The sequence below is a fragment of the Grammomys surdaster genome, unplaced genomic scaffold (assembly GCF_004785775.1).
Source record: "Grammomys surdaster isolate TR1022 unplaced genomic scaffold, NIH_TR_1.0 273, whole genome shotgun sequence".
In the NCBI taxonomy this organism is placed as follows: domain Eukaryota; kingdom Metazoa; phylum Chordata; class Mammalia; order Rodentia; family Muridae; genus Grammomys; species Grammomys surdaster.
The window spans coordinates 3,637,350-3,658,227 of NW_021604714.1; the positions used below are offsets into that span (position 1 = coordinate 3,637,350).

At 46.2% G+C, this 20,878-nt stretch overlaps 1 protein-coding gene across 2 annotated transcripts in view; it reads right to left on the bottom strand.

Annotated features, from left to right (window-relative positions):
• The window catches only part of Srgn (serglycin), a 35,377-nt gene that overhangs the window by 12,920 nt on the left and 1,579 nt on the right, over positions 1-20,878 (bottom strand). The window contains exons 1-2 of one of the 2 annotated variants that reach the window (XM_028776856.1): positions 7,859-7,941; positions 1,668-1,865 (exon numbers count right to left, since the gene is read on the bottom strand). In XM_028776856.1, the coding sequence (XP_028632689.1) occupies positions 1,668-1,743 (76 nt within the window). In that variant the 5' untranslated portion in view covers positions 1,744-1,865; positions 7,859-7,941. Of the gene's footprint in view, positions 1-1,667; positions 1,866-7,858; positions 7,942-20,878 lie in introns of those variants that run through there. The other variant, XM_028776855.1, reaches the window with a different exon arrangement.

The following is a 20,878-nucleotide window of genomic DNA, read 5'->3' on the forward strand; positions in this document are numbered from 1 at the left end:
CTCTCTCTCTCTCTCTCTCTCTCTCTCTCTCTCTCTCTCTCTCTCTGAGATAGGGTCTCACTGTGTAGCACTGGTTGCCCTTAGACTCACAGTTCCTCCTGCCTCTGCCTCTTGGGTGCCAGAAAGCCACCCAGCCTGACTCCTTCCTAATTTCTTGCTCATGATGAAATATAACAAGGTTTTGTTTTCAGTCTAGTTTGACGTTTCTCAGAACTTCTGCAACTGAAAGGCTTACATACACATCTCTGGTAGAGCTACACCCAGAGCCAACTGGTCACCCTGGGTGTCACAAATGCGGAATTCACGGCTGTCCATCTTGTCAGAGCACGTGGTTACTGAGGACTCATTACAACCAAGCCAAAGGTTTTCCCCTGAAAGATCCGAGTAAACTTGAACTCTGAGTCAAAGGGAGATGTGGAGCTCCAGCCACGTGGTGGCAGAGACCTGGGCATCCATGAGGCCCTGGGTGTAGGCACCAATATCACAAAGCTACAAGAATAGAAGCAAGCCTTAGCAAGGTCACTTCCTGTTTTCCTCCGACGTTAGCATAACCCGGTGAAAATAAGTTTATAAACTTCCACTACGCAAGGAATTTCTGAGGTAACATGTGAGATGTCATTTCAACCGGAAGTAAGAACACTATAGCTAGGAGTCACTTCTAAGAAACCCCAGGGCATGTATGTCACTGTGACTCAACATTTCCTTTACCATTTGAGGGAACTTTGTTTCATGTTTCATAAACCCTGCTACTTATTTATCAGGCCATGACCTTCTGCCTCATTTAAGCTAGTTCCTTAAATATCAAGGAGAAGAAAGGGTACTTTTTCGTGGTTGTTGTCATTTGTTACAAACTTTCCATCTTTAGGTTGAGTCAGCCTGACTGAACAGCTGTAAAAGACAGTCAAATTTATGGACAGGTTTTCAAATGGGCTGTTTTCTGAACGAGAGCACAGATGCTAACATTCCTGGGGTTGTCTTTAAAATATTGTTTTGGAGTTAGCATTGGCTATGCCTCACCAAAATTGAATGTTTGGTAAGAACCGAGCTTAAGAAGAAAGTAAAAATAGCTAAATTTGCCCCAATTTAAAAACAAAAGCCTCTCTCACTGTTAAAATAACAATGACATCCAGAATCCAGTTGGAGCCCAGCATGGCTACGTACACCTGTTGCCCCAGCTATTGAGAGGTGGAACCAACAGGGTCAGAAATTCCAGGTCCTCTTCAGCTGTAGAGCAAGTTGAAGACCATCTTATGCTACATGAGACCCCATATCAAAATGAAACAAAGATGGAGTTCATGCAGACAACTCAGAGATAGGATGCTATTCTAGAAAATTCCATGATACCACCATCTCCATAGATGACTTGGGTAATTTTCCATTTATTTCTTGAATGCTTTAAATGAAACTTGCCCAAAAATAAAAACACCTTTCAGTCATCCTGACAAGTTTGAAGGCCACAACATCCTTAGAGTTTAATTTATTATTATTTTTTTTTTTAGATCAAACTCCAGTAAACTCATAGGAGGGAGTTCAGGCACCCCAAATCCTTCTTTACCTCTTCTCTCCCACAACAGGACATCCTGCACCTTCAAATGAAGACAATCACTAGCGCCGATGCTGATGCCTTCAAGCAGAGAATAGGCTGGTAAAGATCCTGGGTCTCTTACCTTGAACTGAAGATGCCCAAACTAGGATGAAGGCGAGAGCCAGGACAAGCCTGCTGCCCACGGGAACCTGCTGCATCCTGACCAGCTCAGCCACACACAGCCTCTCGATTAGCAAATGTAGCAGGGTGCTCTCTCTGTCCCTTTTAGAAAGAGGTTCCAAAACCTCAGACCCTGCCCAAAAACACACGTCACAGTTTCCTGAACAAATAGAAAGAGATCCACATCAACACCCAGAAAGAAGAAGAAAGTTGCAAAAAAAAAAAAAAAACAGCAAAAAAAACAGTTCATACCCCTGATGAAACGCCCCCAAACTGCCCCCCCCCCCACACCCCGGCTTTTGTTGTGTATTGTTTTTTTTTTCTTTTTCCAAAAAGTTCTGCCATCTGTCATTTGCATGTTAGTTACAAAAAAAAAAAGTTTCCCCCATCAAAAAGCCGAATCAGCATTCTGAACACTTTTTTTTTTCTCCCTCTCTTCAGGTAACAATCTAAACAAACGAGGAGGACTCAGCTGTTCCAGAGCTGAGCTCGGGTACCACCGGCTCATCCACAGAGCACATCAAAGAGGAACAGGGAGTCAGGCGCAAGCAGCGAACGTTCTGTGCCGGGTTCTCAGCCCCCAGGATGCGTGGTCTCGGTCAGCATCCAGCGTCTGCTAGGTTTCAGTATTTTCATTGGATTCCTGGCTTTCCCTCTGCCTCACAAATAGGTGAGGACTTTGGTTTTAAAATAAAAGTTAAAACATAAATAAATAAATAAATAAATAAATAAATAAATAAATAAATAACTTAGCCTTCCCCTACTCCTTTAAGTCAGCTGTTCCCCAGGGATTGAGACCATGTATGTTTTCATTTTTGTTTGTTTGTTTGTTTACTTTGAATTTTTTTTTCTTTTGGGTCTTAGTAAAGCAAAAATCAGGAACAAGGAGTGCAGGTCCCCCCTCAGAGGGCTGTGGAATGTGAAAACAGAGACACACACACTCCCGTTCATAAAGGACTAGCGGGTCCCTGGTCCTTAAGATCGCAGGGCTTGGGGGAATGGCTGCTCTGCGCCAGCCTCACAGTAAGGGAGGTTTACACTGTATATGTAGTGAGACAGCTTTCTCCGTCTTTGCTCTGAAGGCTCAACCACTCTGCACTTCAGGGTGCCTGTTCCTCGGTGGCTCAGATGCCTGCGCACTTTCCATTTTACCTTCCTGCCCCTTGGCCATCCTTTGATGGGTGGGAGGAGTTTTCCTTCCCTTGTTCTTGGCTTCCTGCTGATTCCTTACTGTTTCCTGATATGAACAGCCCTCGGAATCTAATAGCTCAGGATCCCTGATAGAGAAAATGAAACCCAGCTAACCCTCCTCAGAAGCCCTCTCAGAGCCTAGGAATCCTCAACTGGATACAGACCCAGCACACGCCCTGTGTGGAATATTAGTATCTGTTGGAATCTCTCTCCTCTGTCTTTGGTCCCGTTTCATAATAAGCTTCAATTAAAGCCCTGATAACAAAACCAAAGATCAAGTTAACACCTTCAGTAAGTTTCCCACGGCACCTCCGAGGCAATTAGAAGTAGCCACGGCTAGTTTAGTCAGCTTCACGCAACCTACAATCTCGTGGGAAGGGAGTCTCAGAGAGGGACCTCCAGATCAAGTCGGCCATGGATGGGCCTGAGGGGAATTGTCCTGATTATTTGATGTGGGAAGATCCAGCCCACAGTAGGCAGCACGATGCCCTCGTTTGGGAATCTGGATTGTAGTGAGCGTAGAGAAAACTGGCGATCATTTGTTCCTCTCAGCTTTGGACTGTGGATGTGGTGCAACCAGCAGCTTCAAGTTCACAAAGTTGCACCGGACTTGACCTGGAAGCATTAGCTAAAATATGAGCCCTTTCTTCCCTAAGCTGCTGTTTGCCGGGGTCGTTTATCACAGCAACAGAAACAAAACCCAAAGAAACAGAAATCGTACCTGAAAGTGATCATTGGGAAATTTTTCTCACTCGGAGACTTTTTTTTTCTGCTGCTCTGAGTCATGGGGATATTTTTTATTGACTTCCTTACATATTTATTGAGACAGGATCACATGTATCCCCAGATGGCCTTGAACCTGTTATGTAGCTGAAAGGATTTTTCGCACAGCTTGGAACAGATAACAGCAGACCAGAGGGGGAGTTTATTCAGGAGATAGGGAAGAGAAGAGAGAGAGAGAGAGAGAGCAGAGAGGTAGAGGAGTAGAGGCCGGCCATGACCACGTAGAGAGAGGGGGAAGGGGTAGGGGAAGGGGAAGGGGAAGGGGAGAGAGCAACCTGCAGGCGTGGGAATAAGGGGGCAAGAAAGGAGCAAGAGAGAGAGGAGAAGGCAAGCAGCCCCTTTTATAGTGGGCACGCCTACCTGGCTGTTGCCAGGTAACTGTGGGGCGGAGCATACCTGGCTGTTGCCAGGTAACTGTGGAGGTGGAGTTTAGACAGAATACTAACAGTAGCCAAAGATGACCCTGGGCTCCCAAGTCTCTAGTCCTCTCTTGTCATACTCTGGTGAGTGGCCAGACCTGTTCTAGAGCTCAGGTTCTAAACCATACTCCAGAGACAGATGAGCGAGGAGAAGAAAATCAGACTGGCGTGTGAAAGGGAAGTCCTCTCTTCTAGTCATTGCATAGGGGTGTCTGCTAAACGTTTCCACTCAGAATGATCTAAGGCCGATTTGTTTTACACAATCCACAGTTGGGGAGGACACTGGTTGTGTCGCTGGTTTCTCTCAGGAGTAATTTCACAGATATCAAAAATATTGAAAACAAAACTCTTAGGGAAAATCTTAGGCTTTTGGAGCTTCAGGGGGAAAGACCCTCTGAAAAGAAGTGTTTAAAAACTAGCCTTAGGAGGCCAGAGAGATGGCTTAGGAGTTAAGAGGATTGGCTACTCTTCCAGAGGACCTATGTTCAATTCCCAGCACCCACATGGCAGTTTACAGCTGTCTGTAATTCCAGGCTCTGACCCCCTCACAAGGCATACATGCAGGTGAAACAACAATGCACATAAAATAAATTATATATACATATAATATATATGTATGTATATACTTACACACACACACACACACACACACTCATATATGAAACTGGCCTTAGCCTAGTATGGTATCTTATGACTATAACTCCATCATTTGGAAACAGAGGCAGTAGAATCAAGAGTTTGAGGCCAGCCACATGTGGTGGCACATACCTTTGATCCCAGCTCTCAGGAGGCAGAAAAGTCACTCTGTGAGCTCAAGGCCAGCCTGATCTACACAGCAAGCTCCAGGACAGCCAGGACTATAGAGAGAGACCCTGTGCCAAAAGAAAAGAAAAGAAAAAAAAGGAGAAAAAAAGGAAGAAAGAAAGAAAGAAAGAAAGAAAGAAAGAAAGAAAGGAAGGAAGGAAGGAAGGAAGGAAGAAAGGAAGAAAGAAAGAGAAAAGAAAAAAGAATTGGAATCATCCTATCACACTAGACCACCCGAGATCCTGCCTCAAAAAGAATCCTTGACTGCCCAACTCCTAACCTTCTCCTAGGACATGCCCTCAAGCTAGTCTGTAATTACCTATGAATATTGTTAATCATCTTTTCTAATTAAAAATCTGTTAGTGATTACTTAGAAAAGGTCAACCGTTGGAGATTCTGTTTTTTTTTTTTTTTGTTTTTGTTTTTTTGTTTTTTTGTGGTTTTTCAAGACAGGGTTTCTCTTTGTAGCCCTGGCTGTCCTGGAACTCACTCTGTAGACCAGGCTGGCCTCGAACTCAGAAATCCGCCTGCCTCTGCCTCCCAAGTGCTGGGATTAAAAGGGTGTGCCACCACTGCCCAGCTCTGTTTTGTTTTTAAGACAGGATTTCTCTGTGTAGCCCTGGCTGTCATGGAGCTCACTCTGTAGACCAGGCTGGCCTCGAACTCAGAGATCTGTTTGTGTGTGCTATCACCGGCAGTCTTAGTTGGAGATTTTTAAGGAAGAATTTGAACGATACATCCCTTGTTACTTCCCACCCCAGAGATGACTAAAACCATGCCCTGCCCCTGGCGATTTAAAGCTGCCCACATCACCCAGCACACTGGGTCTCTCTTCATCGCTTTTTATTGCTTTTCTTTATACCCTGTGGCACTGTGGAGCCCCGCTGATATCTTGCAGATTCCAGCCAGCCTTGTACCGAATTCAGATGCACCACCTGCAGACCCTAAGCTTCCTCGGGATATGCGGATCTACCTGAGTTCAAGTTCTCCACTCAGTGATTATTAGCCTGGAACTCATTACGTAGACCAGGCTGGCCCCATTCAGAGAGGTCTTCTTGCCCTGGTCTCCTGAGCCCTGGGAGTAAAGGCACGGGCCACCACAGTCAGTCATTTTATTTTCTTTGAGGCAGACTCTCTGGTAGCTCAGGCTAGCCTTGAACTCGCCATGTATCTGAGGATGGTCCTCCTGCCTCAACTTCTCTTAGTGTTGGGATTACAGGTGTGTGTCATCCGTGTGTACAATAAGACAGCACAGCCCTGTCTAGACTTCACAGTCCAACCTCGCTCCTGTTTCCTTCTATGCCCAAAAGAACCCAAAATGAAGTTTGAAGCACCTGGCATTCTATTAGAGTTAGCTGCCAGTCATAGAGGAAGAAGGAAGTTCTCTCTCCTTAATGTGTAACCACAGAACACTAAGCAGTTCAACGGCCTTCTCCTTGCCGTCTCCGGGGGGCTGACCACATTGACCAATTAAATTACTACACTTTGGTTGGTTCTTATTTTATGCTAGACTCTAAGCCTCTTTTGCTTTTTTCTTCCCTCCTTTGTCTTCATTGCAAGCACAAACAAAAAAAAAAGGGAACAGACTCCCTCAGTGATGCTACTTAGAAGTTTAGTGGTTACTGGCTAGTGGCGGTCCTGATAAGGACAGAGTGAGTGCCTAGCACGCAAGGGATCCTGGGTTCATTTCTCAGCAACTCACACACCAAAAACCGAGGAGACAGTCTCCCTATCTCTTAGATGGCAGCCAGGCCTGATTTTTGAACTTGCAGTACAGCGGGCCAGGCTGGCTTTGAACTAGCAGAGAACCTGCCTCTGTCTCCCAAGTGGGATTAAAGGACTGCACAAAAACTGTGGCCCTTGTTCTTGCTGGGCAAGGGCTTCAACCACTGAGCTAGCCTGAGACCCTAGAGAAGCGGTTTCTTTTAAAAGATTTTTTTGTGTGCATGAATGTGTGCCTGTATGTATGTATGTATGTACATATGTATGTATGTATATATGCATGTACATACGTATGCATGTATGTATGTATGTATGCATGTATGTATGCATGTGTATGTATGTATGTATGTATGTATGTAGTGTGTATGTTGTATGTATGTCTGTGCACTGTGTGTACCTAGTGTCCAAGGAGACCAGAAGAAGGCATTATCAGATCCCTTGGGCCTATAGTCACAGAGTTGTCAGCTAACATGTGGGTTCTGGAAACTGACCCCATATACCCCTCCCTGAAAAGCATTTTGATAGTTTACAAAAAAAAAAAAAAAACTTAACAACAACAAAAAAAGGGCCGGGCAGTGATGGCGCACGCCTTTAATCCCAGCACTTGAGAGGCAGAGGCAGGTGGATTTCTGAGTTCGAAGCCAGCCTGGTCTACAGAGTGAGTTCCAGGACAGCCAAGGCTACACAGAGAAACCCTGCATCGAAAAACCAAAAACAAACAAAAAAAAATTAACTTAAAAAAAGTTATTTTAGAGGCTAGAGAGATGGCTCAGCAGTTAATAACACTGGCTACTCTTCCAGAGGGCCTGGGTTTGATTCCCAACACCTACATAGTGGCTCACAACTATCTGCAACTCCAGTTCCAGGGGATCTGATGCTTACCTCTGGCTTCTGCAGACACCAGGTGCACACATGGTGCACATACATGCATGTGGGTCAGATACAGAAAATAAGTTTTTTAAAAAAAAAAAAAGGGCTGGGCAGTGGTGGCGCACGCCTTTAATCCCAGCACTTGGGAGGCAGAGGCAGGCGGATTTCTAAGTTCGAGGCCAGCCTGGTCTACAGAGTGAGTTTTAGGACAGCCAGGGCTACAGAGAGAAACCCTGTCTCAAAAAAACAAAAAATAAAATAAATAAATAAAATTTGAAAGAGACCAAGTCTTGGCTAGACTCTCTTGGGGTTCAATGAGACTAAAACAATTAGGCCAGAGATAACAACTGTTGTTATTATTTACCTCAAAACAATGGAGCTGGGAATCACTGCAGTCAGGGTAGCTGAAGAAAAAGAACATTTGGGGGCCAAACAGTCCCGCTGTGTCACAAGCGAAGTGTCCTCCGATTTGGAAGCATCCACAGAAATACTCACACTCGCTCGAGGAGGGCGTGAAAGTAAGGTCCCTTTTCACTTCAACTTTTTTGCCAAGAACTTGAAGATAGGAAAATGAGACCTACTTCAACAAACTCATAGGGGATTGCAAGAAAGATATGCAAATATATCTTAAAAAGACAGCTGGGGAGACGGAAGGGGGAGGGGGAGGCCCGACCTCAATCAAGCCAGGCTTCCCCCAGGTACATCCTACCTTCAGAGAAGACCGAGGAGGCATGTGTTCGCGTTGGCTCAAAGGGCAGTTCTCTAAAGAGAGATGGTGAGCTCACGCTCCTTTTGGACTGGTGAGGATGGGTGAGCAAAACAGGTCTGTGGAATTTCTAAGTGTGCCCATGTATTATAATTCCCAAATATAGAGTCACTCAGCCGGAATAACGTGTACTGAGTGTGTCCAGAGTGCTGGTATGTGCTTTTCCCACTCAACAGCTCCCTTTGGCTAAGGAGGCAGCTATTAGTTAAGCAGCTGCTTGGGTTCACAGGGTTCACTGAAGGCTTAGACCCTGAGGAACCTCCTCTGACAGCTTTCCTGTCCAATGCTAGCTAGCCTTTCTCAGCTTCCACAGGGACCCCAAATATTCTTCCTACCCGTTATAATCTCCACGTCACTACCTTGTCTCTGCTGACAGTCAATGAAGGCATAATCCCAGAATTTGCATCTCGTGTGTGTATGTGTGCGTGTGTGTGCATGTGTGTGTGTGTTAGAGCACAAGCAGGTACAGGTGCCACACCACTATTTCAGGCACATCTTTGAAGTGAGAACAGTTAAAAATACATTCATTTTCTTAAAAAGAAAACAAAAACAAACAAACAAAAACCCTTTTTTTCCTTGGTTTTTGAAATAAGGTCTTACTCTTTAGCACAGGCTAGACTTAAACTTGCAGCAATTCTCCTGCCTCAGACTTCCAGGTACTGGGATTACAGGCATGAGCTGTCACACCCGGCACATTACATTTTAATCGAACTGATTGCACCCCAAAGTGACAATGGCTTCACTCCTGACCTTTCAACTCTCTGAGGCCGTGAGCGTGGAACGCTCTCCATAGGAGCTGTACTCTGAATTCTGAATTTGCTCTTTCTGAAGGCAAGCTATGTGATCCTCTATTCTCCTGCAGTGGGTGAGCTGTGACTCACGGGGAGCTTACAAGTGGATGTGGCGGTAAGGGAGTGGCCTGGGAGTGATGGGTATTTCGTTTGTGATGGGTCAATGGGATACAGCACCGTACATCACAAAGCACACATGCCGTTGCCATGACAGTGGATCTCAACCCCAGCCCTGTCCAACTGAAACTCTTGTCCAGCCTTTACATCTTAACAGAGACTGAGAACCAGTAACAGCGTGACTCACAGTGGTCATTTTAAAATTTAATCCCCAAGACGAGAGTTGAGTGTGTGTGGGGGGGGATCCCATCTGTAATCCCAGCACTCAGAATGGGAGGCAGGAGGAGAGATTTGAGTTCAAGATCACTCTGCCTAGAATGAGACCCTGTCTCAAAAAAACAGAAATATCCTCATGCTAGGCCTGTCATGGGGGAGGCAGAGGCAGGCAGGTCTCTCTGAGTTTGAGGCCACCCTGGGCTACGTACAGAGTTCCGGGCCAGTCAGAACTATGCAATGAGACCTGTCTATAAAAATAAATAAATAGCCAGGCAGTGGTGGCGCACGCCTTTGATCCCAGCACTTGAAAGGCAGAGGCAGGTGGATTTCTGAGTTCGAGGCCAGCCTGGTCTACAGAGTGAGTTCCAGGACAGCCAGGGCTACACAGAGAAACCTTGTCTCGAAAAAAAAACAAAGTAAATAAATAAATAAATAGCCAAGACAGGTCGAGGTAAAGGGCTGGGGTCAATGCCAAGAAAGGAAAAAACCAATAGGAGCTTGTTCAGCATAGTTTGGTGTGAAACCTCAACCTTGGAACCGTAGAGTTTATCATAAGACCCTTCATACTTCATACAACCAAGCAGAGTCATCTCAGAGGCCTTTCTGGTGACCATGGTGTGACTGAGGTCTGTGTGCTGCTGAGCAGACCACTCAAGCCCACTGTGAAGAGCCATTCTCCCATTTAGGACCCAACTCTTCAACATGGTGGCCATTTATGGCTGTCAAGGGCATGAAATAGGACAGGTCCAACTCAGGATCGTGTGTGTGTGTGTGTGTGTGTGTGTGTGTGTATGCCAGATTTCAACATAGGAAGGAAGGCTGAATATAAAATTACATAAGTACTACTATTTGATTTTCTATTAAAATAATATCTTCGTATGTTTGTTTGATTAAAGGTTTTTGAAACAGTCTCATGTAGCCCAGGCTGGCCCCCATCTCACTTGAGCTCCTGATCTTCCTGCCTTCACCTCTCAAGGGTTGGGACTACAGGCATGTATGAACACACAAGGTCTATGTAGAGCAGAAGATAGAATCCAGAGCTTCCTGCGCGTTCTACCAACTAAACTACATCTGCAACCCTTAGGCATCAGTTTCATATCTATGATGCAGATGGGGAAACTGAGTCAAAAAGAAGTTTAAATAAAATTGGGATTTCCAGTCTGACCCCCCAGACCTCATACGGCCCATCTGTGGCCCTTGCGTGGACTCTCTTTTGTAGGAGGAAGACACTGCCCTTATCAGATCTATTTTCCCAGAGAGTCTATCTCACTTCTACCCTGGTAGTGGAAAACCAAACATGTCCCTAGCACAGTGGCCCACACCTTGATTTCAGCACTTTTGGAGGCAGAGGCAAGGGGATCTCTGTGAGTTCGAGACCAGCCAGGACTATAAAGTGAGATCCTCTCAAAGCAAAACACCAACAGAGCAAAAGCAAACACCCCGTCTGTTGTGAGCAAAGAAATCCAGAAGCATGACCAAAGCATGCGGCTCCAGTGGCTCTTTGGTGGTATTTGAGCACACCAGTATCCTTATTGTCTAAAAGTTAGACATTTGCTACAGTTTTTGTTGCTGTTATTGTTTTTTTTTTTTTGGCAAAGACACACACACACACACACACACGCTACTTGCACAATACTTTCTAAACCTTCCCAACGGACGGACAGACAGTTAGCTGCTTGCAGAAGAACCTTTCCACATTGCAAACTGTATGTTGCAGTGGGAAGAGGGCGTTCACCTTTCATTTATTAAAATTTCAGCTCTAGGATCAACCCATGCTCACCACGTAAGGCCTCTCCAGGGACCTCCCGGCCTGCCTGGCTCTCAGAATTTCTTTTTAGAGTTTTGTGGTTTTTTTTTTTTTTTTTCCAGACCAAAGACTAACTCTTGTCTGTCAAACCAAGTCAGATGGTTTTGTCTTGAATGTTAAAAAGTCTCAATAGGGGAGGCTGGAGAGATGGCTCAGCGGTTAAGAGCACTGGCTGCTCTTCCAGAGGTCCTGAGTTCAAATCCCAGCAACCACATAGGTGGCTCACAACCATCTGTAATGGGATCCAATGCCCTCTTCTGGTGTGTCCGAAGACAGCTACAGTGTACTCATACACATAAAATAAATAATAATTAAAAATCATTTAAAAAAGAAAAAAAAAGTCTCAATAGGAGGGCACTGAGACAACTCAGCTGGTAACTTGTCATCAAGGTTAATGACCCGAGTTAACCCCTGGAATCAACTTGGTGGAAGGAGAGAACCCCAACTCCCACAAGTTGTGCCCTGAGAACACACACACACTCACACACACACACACACATTTTTAAGCCTCAAGAACAGCGAGCTGAGCACTGCATCACACACTTAGAACATTTGAGAGGTACAAATAGGAGGGTCTGGAGTTCCAGGTTATCCTCTGCTACATAGTGAGTCTGAGGTTAGCCTGGACTATAAAGTGAGACCCTGTCTCAAGCAAACAAAACAGAAAAGTTTCAGTACTGACTGTAGTGCCATTAATCCTTATAATTCTAGTTACTCGGGAGGCTGAGGTAGGAGCCTGGGGTACAGAGTGAGTTTAAAGCTAGGCTGGACAACATCCTTCACTTGAGGGAGCCACGCCCACTAGCTTTCCTCCCCAGCCTTCTCCACATTAACTCATCACCTGCCATACAAGTAGGATGCCAAGCGCAGGAGAAAGGAACCTGACATTCACTGATGTGTTTTCAAAAGCCTAGGAGAGTCCCCGCCTGCAGCAGGTGCTCACAAGCACTGAAATGCAAATGGTCTAGCCTGTGCTTAATGTGCAGAAATTCATATCGCAGGGACCTCAGGGCAAGATCAAGGTGGGTATCTCTTCCACACACCCCAGAGTATCTGACATGTTAGGGCCTTGGGCTCTAAATAAACACTCGTCTATATAAAATGTTGGGAGGACCTGGGGCTTGAATCCAAAGACCTTTTATTTTATTTTTAATTATGTTTATATATGTGTGTTCATGTGCGGGTATATGCTTGTATATGAAGGTACCCGGCAGCCAGAGGCATCCAATACCCTGCAGCTGGTGTTATGGCTGGTTAGCTCTGAGGATCTCTTCGAGTGCCAGGTCAGCATAGTCTACATGGCTGCAGAAAGAAGGAAAGAAAGAGAGAGAGAGAGAGAGAGAGAGAGAGAGAGAGAGGGAGAGAGAGAGAGAGAGAAAGAGAGACAGAGAGAGAGTAAGAAAGAAGAAAGAAAGACAAAAACAAAGAAAGGAAGGAAGGAAAGAAGGAAGGAAAGGGAAAACAACAACAAAAAAGTAAACCTAAATAAAATTCCAAACAGGGACAGAAGACCCCCGTGTGGTTCGCTTTAGACCCTGAGTATCCCTGAGCACGATCACATTGCCCAAGGTGTGAGCAGTAAGAGAACGCACCTGGGCAATGCTAATAGTTTCCTTGGGCTGGCGACAGGAGATCAGCCCAGGGAAAGGAGCCAAGTCCCCCTAGCTGCAGAGAAGAAGGTTTGGACAGATTTCCAGCCACCCTGAGATTGTTTTCAAGCCTTGAAAGGAACAGCCTGTCAGCGTGTTCTCCCTCTCCACAGGTGATGGGGCTTGAGAAAATATGTCTATTTAGAGACTTCAATCAGATGCTAAAACAATGCCTTATTTAGAAGATTAACCAGCAGCACAAAGTAACCAGGGGGGAGTTTGGAATTTTTACCTTGGGAGTGACAGATCTTCCTAAAAGAAAAGAGAAGAGGCCAGACATGGTGACTCCCTCCCGAAATCCCAGCAAAATCCATGGCAAAGGCAGGAAGGGTCAGGAGTTCAAGGACCTGCTTTCCCTACATAATGAACTGGAGGATAGTATGGGCCAAATGAAACCGTGCCTTTAAAATAGAATGGGGGGGATGGGGGGAAGGATGAAGGGGAGCAGGAAGAAAAGCAGCAATGTTTATAGGACCAAGACCTCGCTCCTTCTCTAAACCATGAACTGTAACGCAGTAGTCAAATGAGGCAATTGCGACCCAGGGCTTCAGGGAGACTTCCCGGATTCCCTGTGAGTGCAGCCATTTTGGTCTTGTTTCTCCGCCGTTTGTTGGTTTGGCTGTTCGTTTGTTTCCTGTTTTTTGTTTGTTTGTTTGTTTGTTTGTTTTTGGAGATATGGTTTCTCTGTGTAACTATCCTGGCTGTCCTGGAAACTTGCTCTGTAGACCAGACTGGCCTCAAAATCACAGAGATCTGCCTGCCCTCTGCCTCACAAGGGCTGAAATGAAAGGTGGGCACCACCGTGTCTTTTTAAATATTCAATTTCTTACAAATTGTGTGTGTGTGTGTGCGTGTGTATGTGTGTGTTCGGGTGTGTATAAAGGCCAGAAAAGGATGTCAGATCCCCTGTAGCTGGCTTGAGACCATTGTGAGTTATCCCACTATGAGGGCAGGGAACTGAACTAGGGTCCTCGGATGAAGAAATACTCTTAGTCTCTGAGCCAGCTCTCCAGGACTGGATCCCCCATCTCTTAAACAGGGATCATAACTCATGTGGAAACACCGTTAGGATCAAACAGTACATGAGTTCGTTCTGGAAGTAATTCATCTTTCTCAGAGGGAGGCCTTCAGTGAGGGCCCAAGAAGAGGTGGATAGCCCCAGCTGTAGGCAGAACTCCAAGAAGACACATGGAAAGGGGAGGAACTTAAGGCAGGTGGCCAGACTGTAGACAAGTGGGAAGTTGGAAGGGAAAAATAGCAACATTTCCTAGAGAAATCTCAAACTCACTCAGGAGCAGAGGCAGGAGGACCTCTAGTTCTGGGTCAGCCTGAGCTACAAAGCTGACCCTATTTCCTAAAAACTTAAAAAAAAATTCTTAAAAAGAGAGAAATGTTGGTCTACAGAGTGAGTTCCAGGACAGCCAGAGCTACACAGAGAAACCCTGTCTCGAAAAACCAGAAAGAGAGAGAGAGAGAGAGAGAGAGAGAGAGAGAGAGAGGTTAAAACCTTCTTCTTCTTCTTCTTCTTTTCTTCCTCCTCCTTCTCTTCCTCTTCTCCTGTTTCTCTTCTTCTTCCTCCTCTTCCTCCTCTTTTTCTTCTCTTCTTCTTCTTTTTGAAGGTGAAGGTTAAGACAGAGTTTCACTATATAGCCCTGGCTGTCCTGGAACTCTGTAGACCAGTCTGGCCTCAAACTTAGAAATCCACTCTGCCTCTCAAGTACTAGGATTAAAGACCTTCTCTTCTCTTCTCTTCTCTTCTCTTCTCTTCTCTTCTCTTCTCTTTTCTTTCTCCTTCCTTTTCCTTTCCTTTCCTTTTCTTTTCCTTTCCTTTTCTTTTCCCTTCCTTTCCTTTTCTTTTTTTTCTAAGGAAAGTGAGGAAAGGCCTATTATACATCAGGAAGGATCTCACCCGCTCCTCCTCAACCACACCTACCAAACTGACCACACATCTCCGTGTGCAGTGAAGGGGGCGGGGTTTAGGCTGGCTGACAAGAGGGAAGAAGCTGGGGTGTGTCCAACTCTGTTCTATGCTGGAGACTAAGTAATTAAAATCACACACAGACTACAAGGGCAGTCCCTGCGTATCTCTGCGCTTTCCACAGATGAATTAACTCTCTCTCTCTCTCTCTCTCTCTCTCTCTCTCTCTCTCTCTCTCTCTCTCTCTGTCACTGTCTCTCTTTCTCTCTCTGAAGTTTTTTGGGACAGTATAGATAAAGAAGAAAAGGGTATAATTTGATCTTTATGGTGATAAAGCCTGGGGGGGTGAGGAGGGGGGCGGGGAACCTCTTTCCTTCCAGGACTCAGTGTACCAGTGTACAGTCTAGACCCATCAATCGCCCAGCACACAGTTGCTTGCAGGGGCATAATCAGAGAGCAGGGGAGACCGCTCAGCTTGCAAGCATGAAGAGCAGTCTGATCCCCAAAACACATTTAAAAAAACAAAAACCTACTCTGGGCAGTGGTGGCGCACACCTTTAATCCCAGTGCTTGGGAGGCAGGGGCAGGCGGATTTCTGAGTTCAAGGTCAGCTGGTTTACAGGGCTAGTTCTGTGACAGTCATGGCAACACAGAGAAACCCTGTTTTGAAAACCAAAACCTCCGGGCAGCACTTGGGAGGCACAGGCAGGTGGATTTTTGAGTTTGAGGCCAGCCTGGTCTACCGAATGAGTTCCAGGATAGCCAGGGCTACACAGAGAAACCCTGTCTCAAAAAAAAAAAAAAAAGAAAAAAAGAAAGAAAGAGAGAAAACCAAAACCAACCAACCAAATAAACAAAAAACCTGGGTTTGGTAACTCATGCTTGTAACCCTAGTACTGGGAAAATAGAGACAAGCAGATTCCTGGGGCTCACAGCCTACCGGAATCAACAAGTTCCAGACCAGTAAGACATCAAAACCAGGTGAGCCTCCAAAAGCAGGTGGATGGAGCCCCAGGAACTATACCCTGGGTTGCCCTCTGACCTCTACCCAGACACAGAAACACACACAGACACACACACACAAACACACACACACACAGAGGGGGGGGCTTATCTGCCATCTCCAGACTCTTGACAACCGGAATCATTTAGTCAAACATGACTATCTGTGCAGAAATTTCCAGGTAGACCTCTTAATCCTGCCCTGACAATGCCCTGGGATGTGCCTGTGCTTGTTTATGGGAAACAGAGATAGGAACAGTCTCCCTAGAGTGTGAGCAACACAGGCCCTAGAGAGGTCCAAGTCCAGAGATAAAGAGGGCCTGGAGACACCCGATTGCTTTAGTCAGCTCCTTATGCTGGGTGATCATTACCTTGGGGCAGACAAGCGAGTTATGGTCACTACGCTTGTTCTTCCCAGGCAGAGGAGACTGAAGCGGGCTAGCTTTGCGTGTTGGCCCAATATCTCGTAGATGTCCATGCCCCTCCCCCACTGTCTCCACATGACCAGCACATGAGATCCTCCAGAGCAGTGTGGTTCAAACCCCTTTTGGGGTGGGGAGGTCAAACGACCCTTTCACAGGGGTCACCTAAGACTATCGGAAAACACACATATTTACGTTACGGTTCATAACAGTAGCAGATTACGGTTCTGAAGTAACAATCAAAATAATTCTGTGGCTGGGGTCACCACAACATAAGGAACTGTATTAAAAGGTCACAGCATTCGGTAGGTTGAGAACCACTGGACCAGAGGAAGGCCTGTCTGAACCAGGGACTACTGTATGTGTCTGGCATGCAGCAGACTCTCAGGGTGCCACGTGCCTGAGGCTCAGACATGGCTGGATTCTTGACTAATAGAAGGCATAAGGACAAAGAGTTTAGCAGAGTGAACTGTCCCCGTCTGTCACATGAATACCCTCAGGAGCCTAATGAACTTCCTTGAACTTCAGTGTCTATACCTGTGTAAATAGGGCGTGTTTAATTAACGCCCTCCTCTTCCTCACAGCTTTAGAAGGGTTGAGTTGATTGTTCCCGTCGTTTTGAGATAGGGTCTTGCCTAGCCTCAAACTCAGTTGCTATGCAACCGAGAATAATCACCAATCCCTGGAGCTCCGGGCTGCATCTCCGAAGTGCTGGGATCGCAGGCGTGCTTCCGGACTCCAGGATGCGGTGGTGGCAATCACACACACCCAGGGCCTTGTGCATGCTAGTTAAACACACTCTAACCGCGCTGCATCCCAGCCCCTAGGAGAGTTGGGCTGCAGTGCCCCGGCCCGTCAGCGCTAAGCAACGCCCGCTCTCTACCAGTTAGCCTATCTGCTAGCTGCCGACGGTGCCACTCTGGTAAAGCTCCACAACATCTGCTCCTATCCGTTGGCGTTGTCACCTGCCTCACAAGGCTGTGGGAGTTGCTGCATGTACTCGCCTTAGTGTACTGCTTGAAAAACAGTACAAGAAACCAGCGTCTAGCCGGGGCGCGGCGCTCGACTTTAATCCCAGCACTCGGGAGGCAGGGGCAGGGCAATCTGAATTCAGGGCTAGCCTGATCTGCAGAGCTAGTTCCAGGACTGAGCAGAGAAACCCTGTCTTGAAAACCAAAAACCAAATCAAACTAAAACAAAAATTCCAGTGTCCTGTGACGTATACCGTTCTCTGGGGGAATCTTGCAAGCTGAGTGGCCATCCAGCTGAGTCCAGGGACTAATGAGGGTCAGCGGTTCTCATCAAGACTCAGATCCTCTATAGAAGAACAGCTAATGCTTTCAACCTATGCAACGTCGCTCCAGCTCCAAGATGGGGTTATTGTTGGCTTGGAGTAGCCAATAAGTAGGCTAAGCTGGCTAGCCAGTGAATCCCAAGAAGCTCCTCTGTGTGTGTGTGTGTGTGTGTGTGTGTGTGTGTGTGTTTGTACTTATTTACCTGCTCAAAAGGTTGGAGGTATGAGGAATTTGGTTATATATTTACTAAACCCCACCAAGCTTGGTGGCAAATCTCAGTCCTCAGGTAGCTAAGGCCAGCCCAGGCTACAAGGTCGTATTGTCTCAAAAAGACAATACAATTGGGAGCAGAGATATGTGCCTATAAGAGACGGAGTCAAGGGGATCTGGAGTTCAAGGCTATTGTTAAACCACCTTACTAAACCCCCTAATTGGAAAGAATTGATTTACTTCAGAGTCTAGGCTCCTTTGCTGGGAATACGAAGTGTTCTCCACTGGGGGTCGGGGAGGCTCCCTGAGTTCATTGTTTTATTTTTGCAGTATTGAGGATGAACATGCTAGACAAGCAGCCTGGCCGCAGAGAGTGTGTGCTCTCTCTGTCTCTGTGTCTCTCTCTGACTCAGAGATGCCCAGAGAATACACATTCTGGTCCACGTTCTGTCAACCAATCACAGTGGCTCATAGAAATTACCATCCCAGTGGGTGTACCAACTGGGAACGCCAGAAAACTATTTCAGTTAAATGTGAAGGCACCCTTGAAAAACTCGTGGGGCAGGCCCTGCTACGACGACTCCAGTCTCTGGGGCCCAAAGAAATTGAACATTCTCATTCTCTCTCTCTCTCTTTCTTTTTTTCTTTCTCTTTCATTTATTTATTTATTTATTTATTTATTTATTTATTTATTTATTTAAAACAGGCTCTGCACAGTCTTGTCTCCAAACCCACAGAGATCCACCTGCCTCTACCTTGTGACTGCTGTGATTAAAGGCATACACCACCATGCCTGGTGAAATTTTACATTTTCAAGACAACTGAATTATTTGAGGAAGTCCAACCCACTAGCAGAGCTGGAACTACCTCTCCATAACAAGGTAATAATGTACTCCCAGCACCCTGGAGGCTGAGGCAGAAGGATCATGAGTTTGAAGCTAGCCTGGGCTACATAGTGAGCCCTACCTTTACAAGGGTGTTGGGAATCAGGTATCATGGTGCATGCCTTTGATCCCAGAACTCAGAGGCAGATGGATCTCTGTGAGTTTGAGGCCAGCCTGGGATACATAGTGATTCCCTGTCTCAAAGGGGAGGAGCAGGTAGCAAAGGAGGGATGGAGAAAAGAGGAAAAAAAAGAATAATATACACCCAGTTACTCTTTTAAAGACTAATGATTGCCTTGGTAAAATGCAGTTCTCTGGTTTGCACCCCACACCACTTTGATAGCTAGCTATCAAAACCTATTTACAGGTCGGGAGTGATGAGGCACATCTTTAATCCCAGCACTCAGGAGGCAGAGGCAGGCAGATCTCTGAGAATTCAAGACCAGCCTCATCTACAGGGTGAGTTCCAGGACAGCCAGAACTATATAGAGAGACCCCCATCTCAAATAGATAAAACTAAACAAAAATCTGTTACAGAATTTTAAAAAGGTTACTAGCTAGAAACTCAAACAGCCTTTAGTGTGTGTGTGTGTGTGTGTGTGTGTGTGTTCTTCCTCTGTGTCAAGACCCAGGCCCATCTGTGAACATAATGGTGGGGGGATGCTCACTGGTCAGATTTGTCCTTCTGGAAGCTTCTACACATCAAACCCCTCTATTCTTTTCCTCTAGGGCTGGCTTCCGTGTTCTTCATGCCTTGGGAACTTGCCTAAGCATTTGTCACATAGGTTCACACTTGACAGTTTACTGAGGATGTTCTGAGGAAAGGACTCTCTGCTTAGTCAGTGTCCTGGAACTGTAAGTAAGGACTTCTGTCTGAAGCCTCATCTTTAGGTAGATAAGGGACAAAGGAGAAATCATTCCAGGTCCCACATCGGAAAGTGCAGAGATCCCAAAATTAGTTTGTTTCGTTGGTTTTGTTTGGTGGGTTTTGGTTTTTGTTGTTGTTGTTGTTGTTGTTTGAGTTAGGGTCTCATTCTAGCCCAGGCTAGCCTGTACTCACTATGTAAACCAAGTGACTATCCTTCTGCCTTCGCTTCTCAAGTGCTGACATTACAGGTAAGAGCCTGGCTTAAAACTAGTGTTTTATAGACGAGAATATTCCAAGGTCTTTGGTGCCTGCTACCAAAGTTAGTCAGCCCCAAACCTGACTGCAGGTCAGAACCACTTGAGGGCCTCTCGGGACAGAGCAGACAAGATTCCAGGATAAAGTCACACCTCTGTAATTTGTCCTTGGTAATCTGCATTCTTTCTCATAGACTCTTTGGTGATCGACTGACTCAGGAATCTCCAGCAAGTTAGCTCTACCTCTGAGCTAAATCCCCTTAGCCCACCCCACCTTTTAAAAAACCAAAACAACCCCCCAAATTTTGTGTGCCTCTTGAGTAGCTGAGATTTCAGGATTTCAAGACCAGGTGTGGTTCTAATCCAAGGCTCCTCCTCGGACCAATCAGGAACTAGCCTCCTCCTCTCTAGAGTTTGAGCTATGGCCCAGACAAGGTTGCACAGCGGCTCCCTTCCTGCACAGCTCTCTCCGTTTCTCCTTGCTCAGGTTCTCGGGCATGTGTGTGGTCGGGGTGCGGTGTGGGCACCCATTCTCTGCCTCTGGTTCACACTTGGTGCACACTGGAACTAAAAGAAACAAACTGCCTGGGGAAAGAGCTCACTCAATGAATGTGCGGTGCGCCATAGGAACTGGAGTTTCATCCCTAGAACCAGTGTCAAAAAGCTGGGCATGGCGGTGTGCGCGTAAGCCCCGTGCTGCGGAGGTGGCTTCCTGAGGCTCCCTGGCGCGAATCACCAAGCTCCAGGCTCAGTGACAGACACCACCCCCCACCCCCACCCCACCCCCGTCTCTAAAACCAAGGCAGAAAAAAAAAAAAAAAAGGATAAGCATTCACCAGCATGATGGTGAATGCATTTAATCCCAGTACTCAGACAGCAGGGGCAGGTGAATCTCTGTAAATTCGAGGCCAGCTTGGTCAATATAGCAAGTTTCAATCCAGCCAGAGCGACATGAAGAGACTCTAGCTGACTTCTAGATCACACGCACACACATGCGGGCATGGACACACACATATGCAGATGCACACACACTCACGCACACACACATACACACGCACACACACAAACATGTACAAACAACTAAAAGGTTGTTTTGTTTTTAAGTTGGGTATAAGAAATGTCTTTCTGCCTAGTCTAGAGAGTGAGTTCCAGGACAGCCAGGGCTACACAGAAAAACAAAACAAC